General features: G+C 45.0%; 2 protein-coding genes across 2 annotated transcripts in view; one reads left to right on the top strand and one right to left on the bottom strand.

The window, feature by feature from the left end:
• Positions 1-701: 701 nt before the first annotated feature.
• On the bottom strand, positions 702-8,157 carry ORC6 (origin recognition complex subunit 6). The gene is made up of 7 exons (XM_031042439.2): positions 8,040-8,157; positions 7,543-7,672; positions 6,580-6,743; positions 5,364-5,453; positions 3,067-3,179; positions 1,823-1,894; positions 702-1,412 (listed from the first exon to the last, which is right to left on the bottom strand). Exons 1-7 carry the CDS (start codon positions 8,102-8,104, stop codon positions 1,270-1,272), a joined length of 777 nt encoding a protein of 258 aa, XP_030898299.2. The 5' UTR covers positions 8,105-8,157; the 3' UTR covers positions 702-1,269.
• A 110-nt stretch (positions 8,158-8,267) lies between these two features.
• The window catches only part of VPS35 (VPS35 retromer complex component), a 28,150-nt gene continuing 21,244 nt past the window's right edge, over positions 8,268-15,173 (top strand). Inside the window, exon 1 of the mRNA XM_005141675.3 lies at positions 8,268-8,351. Within this exon, the coding sequence (XP_005141732.1) occupies positions 8,349-8,351 (3 nt within the window). The 5' untranslated portion in view covers positions 8,268-8,348. The remainder of the gene's footprint in view (positions 8,352-15,173) is intronic.

The raw sequence follows: 15,173 nt of genomic DNA, 5'->3' as shown, positions 1-15,173 counted from the left end.
GGATTACTATTTTGTTTATAATAGAAATCCCATTAGACTTGGCAACTATCCGATGGTTCTACAGTACAGGTGAACCGACCTCTGCAGCCTTATAGGATGTTTCACCACATCCTATACATTTTGTTTCAGGGTCTGCAAAAAGCTAAAAGGACAAACACCAGGTGACCTGTGAGTCACTGGAACAGTAACTGTGACAAAAAAAATAGCCCATACACTAACATCTAAAGCAGTTAATGGCATCAACTACTGCAATCCTGGTGTGGTGCCACCCAGGTAAGCAGGAGGATGGCACAGCAGCGAGGCCTTTGGCAAGCCATTAAAATACTGCTAAGAAGAAGCTCAGGTTGGGCAGCGTTTCAAATCTAAATGCTCAGACATGAGATAATATATCTTTCTTCTTATGGACTCTTTGGTTTTCTGGATTGTTTTGAACAACAAAGCAAGAGAAATGGGCTGAAGACTTGATTCATTTCATTATAAAGCATAATTGTACTGCTAAAAGTAATGCTTTTCCTTTAAAACCGTATATTGAGTAGCTGGGATGAATGGGTAGGACCACGGAAGTTGCCTCTAAGGACTACAGCACCTCTTTTCCCTAAGTTTATGACTACTAGATGTGAAAACCTGTATTGTCCAGACAAGATCCTTGTTCCCTGGACACCTCCTGCTTTAAAATGAAGACATCACCTGTTTGTGTTTCATTTTGCATTCTAAGAGGTTTATACATGACAAGTGCCAAGAACCTGATGCCGTAATACAAACCTTTTCCTTCTACTGTTTTTATTGTTTCTTGGAATATCTGGAACCCCTTACAAGCACAAGAGACTTTAGTCCCATATAGGTAATGAAAAATAAATTCAGTGACTAAACAATGTTTCTTCAACAGTACAAAATATAATAAAAATTCATCAGTCAATTCCTTTACTAACAAGGCACTTAGTCCCCTCCCTCTCTTTTTTCCCCCACTACTTCCAGGCAGGGGCCCAGGTGCATATGATTTAGAACTTACAGCATTAAAATGTTACCTGCTTCTTGCAGTGAAAGAATGAGGCTGTTCTCCCACCCAATGCCATAGCTACTCAGGTGGCAAGTAGTCAGGAATGTTCCTTGCAAGATTGCCTCAATTCTGGTGTCATTTACTAAAAATAACATTCTTAAAAACTATCTAATACATAAGCTGGCTACCAGACAGCCATCACTCATATGCTACAGGGTCTCTTGTTAGAGCAGAGGGAGAGTTAGAAATGTATCTTCTGCTTGCTCAGAATTTTAAGTGGCGCTACAGACAGTACTCCTACTTGTCTGTTGTGCCTTAGCAGCATTTTCCAGGATTTTCTTTTTCCATTCTTCATAGTCTTGTTTTTTTTCAGTCTTCTGCCGTTTACATGGCATCTCCTTATCATCTTCAGATCCTACAAGAGAAGGAAAAATTCCATGACAGGCTACTATGGGCAATATGCGTGTTGCTGGGAATAACCATGGCAGTGAGCAAATGTACAGACACAAGCACAGGGTCTGTCACTGTGTTATGTGGATGGTTTGCTGCTCCTCAGCTGACAGAACAGTCACCTCTTCACCTTTGTGTTTGAATGGAATAGTTGTCCTGAATTCTACTAGGACCACTCAGCATAAACACCACTGTCCTTCTGCTGCTTCTCTTTGTCCTTTCATGAGCCAGTGGTCTGCAGAATACAGTAAGCTGCTATGAACTGAGTATTATGGCACAACTTAATTATATTGCACAACTAAAATACTAAGCAGCAATATAGCTCAGAACTGCACTGGTGAGGAGAGTTTTAGTTCACAGCTGAACACAACTTACCATCTTCTTCCTCGCAGTGCTTCAGGTTGGTCTGAAAGCTTTCAGGTGTCTCTGCAACCACTGGAACATCTTCTAAAAAAAATAACAAAGCTGCTTGGTGTCTGGGGCCCCAAGGATAGTGCTCTATATGGATAGTGCTCTATATGGAATTATCTAATAGCAGGGCCACCCTCCAAAAGTACTGTCACCCATTCAGAGCATTCCCTGATCCAGATGGATGCTCAAGCTGTATATGCAGAAGTGCCAACACACTTCAAAGGCTGCACAGACTAATTGGCTGCTCTAGCTAGTATTTCTACTGCATTTGTAACCACAGTGATCCACCATGTTCATATCCCAAATCCACACTACTATCCTTCATTGCTCAGGCAGGATTATTAGTTATTTCTTCTCCTTCTATCCCATTTCCACACTTTGTTTTTCAGATGCCTACAACATGCAGGGGCTGTCCATACACACAGATGCACATTCTTCCCTGAACTGACACACAAATTCCCAGCTGTCATTAGCTGCCTCAGTAGTAGAGTAAGGTTTAGGGGTTTCTGTAGGGCACTGCACTATGGAAATGTCCATGCCTAGGGAGAGAGCAGCAGCTTTCATTTTGGGTTCAGGCAACATTCAAGAAGACTTCACAATATGAAGCATGAAGACAGGGTGAAGCAGGCACACTGCCTGTGGAAGGCAAGTAGGAAGGAGCAGATTCAAGGACAGGAAGATGTGTATCATATTTCAATCTTCCTCCTCCACAAAAAAGGAGTGGAGAGAGCTGCAGGTTCAAATGGTGGTAAGTGACAGTAACAGGTAATGGATGAATTAGTACCAGGAAAGGAAGGCTTAGGTTTGTTAATCCTGCAGTGGGGGAAGTAAAATGTAGAAATGAGTCAAAGCAAGAGAGGCAGCAAGATGCTTACGTTAACATGGCAACATGGCACACAAATTAATAGGATGCAGAAAGCAAGCAACAAGGAGGAATCTAAGAAGGTCAGGTGGTATGGGAGAAGCAGAGAAATAAATTACAACAGAAGAGGACATAAGAAGAACTGAGATTTTTGTAAGAGAGGAAAATACTTATTTCTGGCCTTGTCAGGTGCTAAGCGACATCCCCAGAAGCAATGACTGCACTGGGACTGTGGGAAATTTTGGAATGGCTGGCAGGTTTGGCTGGCAGGGGACAGGCGGGTGATCAGAATGAAACTGCCAGTGGAAATTAGAGAAAGGACTAAGGGATAAGGCTCAAAACTTACTGCTGAGCTGATGGCTCATCTTCTCCAGCTGATTGCAGAGTCGATCAAATATTGCTTTTTTCACCCCAGATATAGCCAACATTTTAGTTTTGTCCACTTTTAGCTTCAAACACCTATAAGAGAAAGCCATCTTTGTAACACCTGCAACTATTACTCAGGTGAGGAGGTATTTACAATACCAACACTGCCTGTGAGAATGGTGAAGATGGGCCTGATTTTTTTTGTCCTATCTAATCCTTGTCTGTCCCAAATTTCTTAAAAAAAAGACCCTTCCACCATGCAATCACTACAGCTCAGGAACTGAGAGTAAGGGTTAGTTGAGGTTACATACAGAAATTCTATTAGGAAAATGACTTTTCAGATTTTGAATAAAATCCTACTACTGCAAAAAGCTGAATGGAACCCCTATTTGTCAGGAGCTGTGCAACTAATAGCTCCTGAATTGCTTCATAAGACTTTTATAAGGTGTAATACTGAAGAGGGAAGACATCTGCATGCAAGAAAACTCTTAAAAAGGATTGTCTGATTTAGGTGCTCCTGACATGTATCTTCCAAGCTAATAAAGGACTACTACACCTATTACATCCACTGCTCAAAGGTTAGAGCACCCTCAGAGTGTGACGCTGTGGGGCTTAGGCTTTTTCTTCCTCAGCTTGGCTGCTTCTTCATGCTATCCTTGCACCATAAGCAGCATCTCAACAAAAGCTGTGCAACCTTTTGCTTTGTGCCCAGCTGAAAATCTATCCTAGCAATGGAAAAACAAAAATCCCACTTTTCCCAGGTTCAGCTGTAACGGGTATTTTTCTCCTTCTTATCTGGTGCAGTGCTGTGTTTGGGATTTAGTCTGAGAACAATGCTGGTAACACACCAATTATTTAGTTGTTGCTCAGCAGCGCTTACTGTGATCAAGGACATTTCAAACTCTCATGTTCTGCCAGTGAAGAGATGTACAGGAAGCTGGGAGAAAGCAGAGACAGGACAACTGACCCAAAATAGCCAAAGCGGTATTCCATACCACAGCATGTCATGCCCAGTAGAGAAACTGGGAGGAGTCATGCAGAAGGCCCAGATCGCTGCTCCGGTCAGCAAGTAGTGAGCAATTGCATTGTGTTTATTGTTTTCTTTTCCTTTTCCCCATTTAGTTTTATATTCTCTCCCCTTGTTATTTCCCTTATGTTGTGGTTTAAACCAAGCCGCAGAGAGCTCGTTCACTCACTCCCCCCCTTGCTCCCCCAACTCCCAGAGAGCTGGGAAGGAGAATCCAAAGAATGTAGCTACCAAGGGTTGAGATAAGAACAGGTTAATAACTAAGGTATAACATAAATCACTACTGCTACTACTACTACTAATGATAAAGGAAATAACAAGTGAAGAGGATACAACACCTCACCAGCCACCGACCCATAACTCACCCCACCCTGCCCAACCGAGCACCGACTGATACCTCCTCCCACCCCCAGAGTCCTAGCCCTTCCAGGTAACTCTCAGTTACATCCTGGGCATGATGTGCTGTGGCATGGAATACCTCTCTGGCTAGCCTAGGTCAGGTGTCCTGTCTCCTTCCTCCCAGCCTCCCCTCCTCCCTGGCAGAGCATGAGGCTCAGAAAGTCCTTGGACAAACTAAAAATTTGAGCAGTAACTCAAAACATATGCTATCAGCAACCATTCCCAACCCAAAAGTCAAACCACAGCACTACACCAGCCACCAAGAAGGAGAAACAATGACTGCTACTGCTGAACCCAGGACACCTTCTCATTATTATTAGCGGTAGTAGTAGTGGTTTGTATTATACTTGAGTTTTTGGACTGTTCTTATCTCAACCCGTGGGTTTAAATTCTTACCATTCTCCTCCCCATCCTGCCAGGAGCTGGAGGGAAGGGGCAGTGAGTGAGCAGCTGCATGGTGCTCAGTTACTGCTGGGCTTAAACCACAAGACCACCAAATCTGAAAAACGTTACTAAGGAATTATGTTATTCTGGTTAGGCTGAGAGGATGAAGAGTGAAGTGCTAAACACTAACAAAAGTTTTTCAGCCACTGCCATGGATACATGCTAACAGAATTAGCATAGCATCAATTACTTCTGCTTTCTCCCGAAGGCAAACACAGTGTGGGCTGGAGACTTCACTGTAAAGGAATGCCTGGTTTGCTACAGCTGTCTCCATTTCCAGGAGGATGGGCTAAGCAAGACCCTTCAGATAGACTGAATGAATCAGCTGCTTACATTTGTAAGTGCTATTTCTGTTTGGTATCTCACTAAGCATTTAAGCCCATAAAGATCCCTCAAGCTCTACTCACCTGCATGCGGTGAATAGTGCAGCCGTTACAAAGAGTGGTTTTGAGAAATCAAGGTCCATTTGCTGTGCTTCAGAGAGGCTGGATTCATACCTAAAGCATAACAATAAGAGTGATAATTGTCTAATGCACTTGCCTCAGATGAAGCTGTTGACATTAATTTGTCATGTGGTACTCAGGAGCTGAACAGGTCTCCTGTTGGAACACTTAGTCCTTTGCAACATAGTGAAGCAGGAACAGCCACTACTGGATGAGAAGAGCAAAAGAGAAGAGCAAAAGAGAAGAGCAAAAATAAGGCCATTGGGATCACCTCCTCTTTTTGAATTAAAGGTACTTTAAATTAGGGATCTGGATCAAGGCATGCCAGTAAAATCTAATTCTTGTACTCCTCATCTACACAGCATCTTTATCTCTACATTACATCTGAAAGTTACAATGAGCTTCTTTGTATTAAACCACCTATAACAGAGGATAGAATTACAGTTTCTTTGATTCCTCTGTGTATTACACATACAATACGTGTGTATGAAGACTTAAATGTGGAAATTTGGAAAAGGACAAAGTGAATGTGCAGCACCGAAGAATTTTTTTATTGTCCATCTGTCTCCGGGCTGTATATTAGTTTCACTTGTATTAAGCACTGACAGGCATACCCAGCCTTTGTTCACTGACCTAACAGCATTTAAACACGTGCAATCGGGATGACAGCACTCCAGACCAGAGCTCTTCAGTGACTGCTCTTGTTAAAGTACACATTACAGAGTGCAAACTTTTAGTTAAATCTGTTGGATCTCTCCTGATGTGTAAGAACCTATTGTTTTTATAGTTATAGTGATGTGCATTTTGAGACATTTGCTTCTCCAGAAGGGAAGATTTGTTTCTACTGAGCATTACTTCTCAACTGTGACATGACTAGAAGTTAAATGGAAGACAGTGTGATGGTATGGACAAATATAGGGTCTAAGAGTCCTGTATTTTTTAAACTATTCCAAATTGAAGAACTGGGATTCACTCAGACAATGCTAAGATTCACAGACTAAGTCTTTCTAACATGCATTCTAAAAAGTGTCCTAGATAAATGGCTGGACTGCCAGTACTAAGAACTCACCTCATCACTCATCAGCGGGAGATACCTGGCCTTTCCAACTATCAAGATCTTTACACATCTAACAAAGAATTTTACTAGTGGTTACCAGTGTGCTCACGAGAGCTTCCTTACCTCTGAAGTATTTTTGTAGCAGTGTTCACTGCCTCTGTGCAACAGAACTGCACAGCCAAGTCTCGCATTCTCAGGCTGGGGCTCACCTCTAGCAAACACTCCAAAGACTTCATGGAGGTCTGGTAGGTAGTCTTGTTCAAGCCAGAGAGTTTAATGAAACAGCTCTTTCAAGAAAACAAACCACAAGAATTAGCAAGATTCTTGCCAACATTTTATTCAGGCAACCAAAATAGATTATGGAGAAACTACACAGTACCATAAAGTTCAATTGCTATGTTAAACAAATTTGTGCAATGAATGATGTAAGTTTGACTGTACACAGAAAGATTAACAACCTTGGAATGCCACATCTCTTAATTCAGTGGTACTTTTAGACTGTTTCCCTGGAAGTAAGGCTTGTCTTCTCCATATATTATGTCATGGCCCTTTATCAAATCTTTTATTTGGTTAAAAACACAGGTAACCAAGATCTGGACAACTTGAAGAGATGAGCAATACTTTCATGCTACTCCTCATTGGTCAGCTTCAATTAAATTCTCCTCTGTCTGTGACTGGACTTTCACAAACAACTTGTACCAGACCATTACCATCTACCTGCAGGTCTGCAGATAGAGGTTTATAGGTACCAATAGAGAAAGAGATTCCTTACAGCCACTCCTTCCCTTCCACAGTAAATGGAACAGATCTTAAATTTAGGACCCTTGCTGTGGATTTATTCAGCTAAAACCTGTGAAATTATAGCAGAGCAAGCTCAGCTTGCAAAGTGACTGGGCTCGATTTGCCCTGTTTCAAAAGCTGAGTAGTGAAGCTCCAGCACTGTCTAGCAGCACGCTACTGGGTCTAGGGTAACGTCAGTTATCATTACTACCCCTTTCCTGCTCTCAACACACACTAAACAGAACAGTGATTTTAGTGCACTTATAAAGAACACACCAGCCAGCCAAGTCACATATTGCAGCTTACTTTGTCAACTGGCTGTTTCATGAAGCTAGCTGCTAGGTCCAGGCATATCACAGCACCACTTGTAGCTGTCATCTGAGCCATCAATCCCGTGCATTTCACCTGGGAAAGCCGCAGGTACTCTTCCGCTTTTCTGCAAAACACCCAGCGTACAAGCCCCTGTTAGCCAAGCCAGCTATAAGACCGTGAGAGCCACAGGACAGGGGCTGATTCCGGGTTTGCCCAGCCCAGAACCGCGGCTGCAGAGAGGGCTCAAGGAAAAGGGCTGCGGCTGAGTTCGGCGATCCCGGCTCACGCCGCCCTTCCCTCATCACTGGCACTCCGGGACCCGCGGCAGCCGCTCCATCGACCGCCACACCCTCAAGCCTGTGGCTTCTCTCACACCGATCGGAGCTCAAAGGAGGCCGCGGTGGCTGCGGCTGCGCGGGGCCGGGACCGAGCCCAGCGGCGCAGCGCTGCCAGACCCGGCAAGCCCCACTCCTGTTATCCCCTCACGGTACCTGATGACGCCGGGCTGGGTGAGGCCCAGCCGCGCGCCCAACCGCCGCACCTCTCCTCGCTCCATACAGCCGCCGCCACCACTCCCGCTCGCCCGCTACAGCGCGGAGACACGTGACGTACAGCAAGGCGCAGCAGCAGACTGGCAGGCTCCGCCGTCAATCATCGGCCCCTCTGCCAATCGCCCTGGAGCGCTCCACTTCCTCGGAGCGAACCAATTGGAAGGGCGGGGCGGGGCGGCGTAGTCACATGACGGTGCGCGGCTCTGCGGGGTGCTGCTGCTGGTGGTGGTCTGTGACGGCGGCGCGACCATGGTGAGGGATGGCAGAGCCGAGCGATGGTGGGGCGGTGGGGGGCACTGGGGGGCACTGGGTGCTGCCCGACCGCTGCCGTGTGTGCGACTGGGAGGGGTCCGGCCCGCACCCGCCGGTGGCCGAAGGGCAGGCCCGTCCGCCCGGGGCCGGGCTGGACCAGGGGGCTTCTGCTAGGGAGGGCCGTCCACGGCCGCGCCCGGTGGCTGTGAGGGCGCTCTTGGCCGGGTACGGGGGCTGGAGTTTAGCTCGGAGGCCGCCAGCCGGCCCGGGCAAGGCTGAGTTGAGGGCTGGGCCTGCGATGCTCGCGGTAGCAGTTCGCGCAGTGGTGACGGCTGCCCGCGGCCCGCCGCTGCCAGGGTCAGACCAGTCACTGCCGTGCTGGGCTGCATCGAGTTCTCTTGTAGGACTGCAGGGGAGGTCGGTGTGTTGGCTGGGGAACCCCTGCTGCACCTGTGGCCCGAGTTGCGTGGTGTAGCATGCTGCTTCTGCCGGCCCCAGGCTGTTTCCTCTCCAGCGCTGGCAGTCTTGTTCCTCTTGTCCGCATCGCACACTCCCTCCGGGGCAGTTCCTCTCCCAGCCCTCCAGGGCTGCTGTTTCAGACTGTCCTAGCGAGCACCCTTTCTGTTCCTGCAGAGAAGGTGGCTTTTTTTTGAAAGTCTGCCTGTTTAGTTTGTCTTCTGCAGCATTTAATAATCTATCAAACTTCTAAGCAGCAGTTGCTGCAACCGTCACAGCATGTTAATTGACCTAAGTGCAGAGTATAAACAGTAGCAATAGTATGTGGACTGTGGGGCAGAAGCTAAGTGCAAGCTTTATAAAACAGGAATTTCACAGTTCTTAGGCTTTTGGAACAGAGTTTCTTCTTCAAGTTATGTATATGTTGTTACCAGTCTAATACTGTATCCTCTAGAGGAAGAGGGGGAAAACCTGAATGTTACTTGAGAGATGAATGGAAAAAAAATAGGTGATGTGAAGTGCTGAATCTACATAGATGTTTAAGTACCTTTAACAAGACTGATTTTAAGAGCACACTGTCTGCTCTTCACCATCCCCTGCATATAAAGTCCAGTCCCTTAATTCTTGTTAATGTGTCTTGGCTTCTTGTGGCAGTAAGTAGCAGTTTAAATATGTGAAAAAATATTTCCTTCTCTCTGGTTCGTTTTTGAGTTCCTATATATAAAGTTCTGGAGTTGCCTCCAGTATTGCAGAGTAATGCTTCCTCTGTGATAAAAATGCTTATGCATTTTTGGTGACTTCCAGGCAGCTCAGTGATTTTTACAGAATTGCCTTGTGTGCACTGAGGTTTCATCTGTAGGCTGGCAGCTGTCCTGATCTGCTTCTGTAGCTAATCCATCTTCTGTCTTGGGTAGTGTTCATTTTAAATATCTCAAGGGTGACTGGTTGGTAGTAGTCCTAATATATCCAGCTAAAAGGAGGCAGAAAAACCTTGGGTAAATCTCATTCATTGTAGAAACATAGAATCATAAAAAAGTTAGGGTTGGAAAGGACCTTAAGATCATCTAGTTTCAATCCCCCTGCCATGAGTAGGAACACCTCTCACTAAACTATGTCATGCAAGACTCCATCCAACCTGGCCTTGAACGCTGCCAGGGATAGAGCATTCACAGCTTCCTTGGGCAACCTATTCCAGTGCCTCAGCACCCTTACAGTAAAGAACTTCTTCCTTATATCTACTTTGAACTTCCCCTGTTTAAATTTGAACCCATCATCTCTGGTCCCATCACTACAGTCACTGATGAAGAGTCGCTTTCCAGCATCCTCTGCTACTCTGAGGTCTCCACGCAGCCTTCTCTTCTCCAGGCTGAACAGCCCCAACTTTCTCAGCCTGTCTTCATATGGGAAGTGCTCCAGTCCCTGATCATCCTCATGGCCCTCCTCTGGACTTGTTCCAACAGTTCCATGTCATTTTTATGTTGAGGACACCAGAACTGTGCACAATACTCCAAGTGAGGTCTCACAAGAGCAGAGTAGATGGGTAGGATCACCTCCTTCGATCTGGTTGAAGCTGGCCATGCTCCTTTTGATGCAGCCCAGCACACAGTTGGTTTCTGGGCTGTGAGCACACTGAAGCTGGCTCATGTTAAGTTTCTCATCAGCCACCACCCCCAAGTCCTCCTCAGGGCTGCTCTGAATCTCTTCTCTGGCAACCTGTAGCTGTTCCTGGGATTGCCCTGACCCAGGTGGAGGACCTTACAGGTATCAGAAGCATGTGAGTAAACAGAAGGAAAAGTCATGTGTGGAGCAGGATGTGAGCATACGAATTACCTAAAGAAAGGTATTTAATCATTTGGAGGTTAGATGAAAATACGCTTTAGAATGGAACAGAAGCAAAACCTTCTGCTTGTTTTATTGGTACTCTGTATCCAATTTAAGGTACCAGTATAGCCAGAATTCAAGCTGTTTGGTAGGCTCGATAAGCTTGCCATGAATTCTGCTGTATTTCAGTACTATGTAATTCTTTCTCTTGAGTACTGAAAGTTACCAGATTTGTAAGTGAAACAAGCATTGTAACTAGTCACACATTGACTCAAAATAATAACCATCTACAGAGTGCAGCTAAATCAAGTGTGAAACTAAGTATGGAGCTTATGAAGTCTTCCCAAGGAGCTATTAGAAAATAACAAAATTCTACACAATAGGTGTAATATTTACTTTGTGTGTTGAAGAATATTATGTATGTTAAAGTTATTATGAAGAAAGACATGGTACAGAATAATGTTTGCTGCTGTGATAATACACTTTCCTAATTGTTATCTGCAAAATAGCTTGTTTTGGCTACTCTGATCAGCCATGCAGTAGACTTCTCCCAGCCTAGTTTTGGTTTAAAAAAAAATAAATCTTGTTTTTGAAGTCCAAGGCAACTTGCAGATCACCAGCCTTTATTAAAAAAAACAAACCAAACAAAAAACCAACCAAACAAGCAAGCAAAGAAACAAAAAAAGAAACAACCCAAAATTAAAACCAAACCACAAACCTAAACAACAAAGAAACAAACCTGAAAGGAACAAAAAACCCCGCACAGCACACACCAAAAACCAGCTCCCCTCAACAGCTGCTGATAGTGCAGCTAAAGAGACAGTTCTCTGTCCTTGGCACTTGTCGTGGTTCAAACCTTTTCTCAGAGGAAAAAAAAGGCTAGAGAGCAAGTAAAGCAGAAAAATGTGTTCACATCAACTCTCCTTTTTTCTTCAATATTTGCAGTATATCTAATAGGGGTAAGGCTCAGGCATTTCTAAAATCCTGTAATTTGCTTATCTTGTGTTCATGCAGGAGTTTATGCCTTATTGTATATGTTGTTGACAAGCCAGAACATTCTGTGATTATGGAGTACTGCTGCTTTTCTCCAGTGTCAAAATCTTCTGCTTTAAAAGCTTATGTTCCAGATTCTTGTTTTTACGTTAGCATAGGACTCCACTGCACAGTTGCACTTTTTGATAAAATAGCACTTGAAAATGCCATGTGTTGTTATTAGGTTCCTAATTTAAAGTGGAAGATAGAGAACGTAAACAGCTTTATTCAACATTGTACCTGACAGAAGAACTAGTTTCTAGTTTGGTGTGTGCCCTGCTAACTGTGGTTGGTAGGCTTTTACTGTGTTCTCTTTCCGTCAGCTGTTTTTTTCCACAAGTTCCTCAAACTTCAGGTGTGTGTTATCAGAGTATGTGTATCTTGATGTGATCTTGTGTGTCAGTTGATAATAACCATGTGTGGAAACCTCTGTCATTCTGAATGTGAAAGTAGCTTGTTTTCTGAAGTAGAAAGAAAAGGGTAAGCTGATAAATACTCAGACTTTAAAACATAAGAGTTAGAACTTGTTCAGTCTTGCTGCTGTTGTTTTCTCTGCATATAGAATCATAGAATAATAGAATAATTAGGGTTGGAAAGGACCTTAAGGTCATCTAGTTCCAACCCCCCTGCCATGGGCAGGGACACCTCACACTAAACCATATCACCCAAGGCTTCATCCAACCTGGCCTTGAACACTACCAGGGATGGAGCATTCACAGCCTCCCTGGACAACCCATTCCAGTACCTCACCACCCTAACAGTAAAGAATTTCTTCCTTTTATCCAGTCTAAACCTCTGCTGTTTAAGTTTCAACCCATTACCCCTTGTCCTGTCACTACAGTCCCTAATGAATAGTCCCTCCCCAGCAACCCTGTATGCCCCCTGCAGATACTGGAAGGCTGCTATGTCTCCACGCAGCCTTCTCTTTTCCAGACTGCACAGCCCCAACTTTCTCAGCCTATCTTCATATGGGAGGTGCTCCAGTCCCCTGATCATCCTCGTGGCCCTTTTTATGTTGAGGACACCAGAACTGCACACAATACTCCAAGTGAGGTCTCACGAGAGCAGAGTAGAGGGGCAGGATCACCTCCTTTGACCTGCTGGTCATGCTCCTTTTGATGCAGCCCAGGATACGGTTGCTTTCTGGGCTGCAAGCACACACTGAAGCTGGCTCATGTTCATTTTCTCATCGACTAACACCTCCAAGTCCTTCTCCGCAGGACTACCATGAATTTCCTTTTTGCCCAACCTGTAACTGTGCCTGGGATTGCTCCTACCCAGGTGTAGGACCTTGCACTTGTCATGGTTAAACTTCATGAGGTTGGCATCAGCCCACCTCACAAGTGTGTCAAGGTCCCTCTGAATGGCATTCCTTCCCTCCAGCATATCAACTGAACCACACAGCTTGGTGTCATGGGCAAACTTGCTGAGGGCACACTCAATCCCACTGTCCATGTCAGCAACAAAGATGTTGAACAAGACCAGTCCCAACACTGATCCCTTAGAGACACCACTCATTACTGGTCTTCAGCTGGACATTGAGCCATTGACCACAACTCTCTGCATGCGACCATCCAGCCAGTTCTTTGTCCACCGAGTGCTCCACCTATCAAATTGATGTCTCTCCAATTTAGAGACAAAGATGTTGCGTGGGAAACTGTCTAACGCTTTGCTCAAGTCCAGGTAGATGCCATCAACTGCTCTACCCCTGTCCATCAGTTCCATAGCCCCATCATAGAAGGCCACCAAATAGGTCAGGCAGGATTTCCTCTTAGTGAAGCCATGCTGGCTGTCACCAAGCACCTTGTTGTTTTTCATGTGCCCTAGCATGCCTTCCAGGAGAATCTGCTTCAAGATGTTGCCAGGCACAGAGGTGAGACTGACTGGTCTGTAATTCCCCAGGTCATCCATTTTCCCCTTCTTGAAAATGGGGTTATATTTCCCTTTTTCCAGTCATCAGGAACTTCACCTGACTGCCATGATCTTTCAAATATGATGGCCAGTGGCTTAGCAACTTCATTTGCCAGCTCCTTCAGGACTCATGGATGGACTTCATCAGGTCCCATGGACTTGTGTACATTCAGGTTCTTAAGATGGTCTCGAACCAGATCCTCTCGTACAATGGGCCCAAGGTCTGGGTTTTTCACAGTCCCTGTGTCTGCCTTCCAAGACTTGGGCAGTGCGGTCAGAGCCTTTGCCAGTGAAGACCGAGGCAAAGAAGCCATTCAGAACCTCAGCCTTCTCCAAGTCCTGTGGAGCCAGTTCTCCTGAAAGTTTCCGGAGGGGGCCTACATTGTCCTTAGTCTGTTTTTTAGCCGCTACATACCTATAAAATCCCTTCCTGTTATCTTTCAACATCCCTTGCCAAGTTTAGCTCCAATTGGGCCTTAGCTTTCCTAACTTGGTCCCTAACTACCAGGACAACATCCCTGTATTCATCCCAGGCTGCCTGTCCTTGCTTCCACCTTTTATAAGCCTCTTTTTTCCTGTGAAGTTTTCTCAGCAGCTCCTTATCCATCCAAGGAGGTCTCCTGGCCCTCCTGCTGCACTTCCTTCTCGTTGGGATGCAACACTCCTGAGCTTGTAGCAGGTGAGCCTTGAATATCAACCAAGAATCTTGGGCCCTCCTACCCTCTAAGGCTGTATCCCATGGAAACCCTAAGCAGGTTCCTGAAGAGGCCGACGTCTGCTCTCTTGAAGTCCAGGGCAGTGAGCTTGCTGTATGCTTTTCTCACCGTCCTGAGGACCTTGAATTCGACCATCTTGTGATCACTGCATCCAAGACTTCCCTGGAGCGTCACATTTTCAATGAGCCTTTCCCTGCTGGTGAGCACAAGGTAAAGGACAGCACCTTTCCTCATCAGCTCCTTACAAACACAGCTTTAGACTGCTTTTTTTGTATGCTGATGGCAGTGGTAGGCTGTCTCACTACCTGTGCGGCTCTACAATGCCAATACCACTTTCTTTAGACATGAAGTACAGTACCCTTGTAGTATTGACATCTTTGTTTAGACCAGTCACCTTCTTAGTCATTATACTGGAACAGACACAAGTGTGATTTTAGTCTTAATCTTCAAGAGGTAAAGAAGAAAAAACTTGATCGCTTGTGGTATTGTGGAAATGCTTGTCAATGAATTCAGTCATGTACTTTGTACAGTCCCAGTGTTGAATGCAGTGTGGAACCTTGCAGCTCAAATTTAGAGTAGAAACGGAAATACTGTCAATGTCTTCTGTTGATGCAGGCAGAATTTGATACAAAGCTGACTGATTTAGTATAAATGTGAAAGCTAGGTCTGAAAACAGGACTCTGACACTCCATTAGTTCCCTAGCTGTTGGTAAAAGGCAGTGGTTAAAGTTGCATAAGAAAGTGTATACCTTCAGTTAGATATTTCTGATGAGATTATTATTGGTATCATGTAAAGCATAATCTCAAACTCATAGTAGCCATTATGCTTTAACCAGTGTTTTTCACACCAAAAGTAAGGAAAGTGATGCATGTGTATTCTGCCAAC

Source organism: Melopsittacus undulatus, chromosome Z, assembly GCF_012275295.1.
Source record: "Melopsittacus undulatus isolate bMelUnd1 chromosome Z, bMelUnd1.mat.Z, whole genome shotgun sequence".
Taxonomy (NCBI): domain Eukaryota; kingdom Metazoa; phylum Chordata; class Aves; order Psittaciformes; family Psittaculidae; genus Melopsittacus; species Melopsittacus undulatus.
This window is presented reverse-complemented; position numbering and strand designations above follow the sequence as displayed.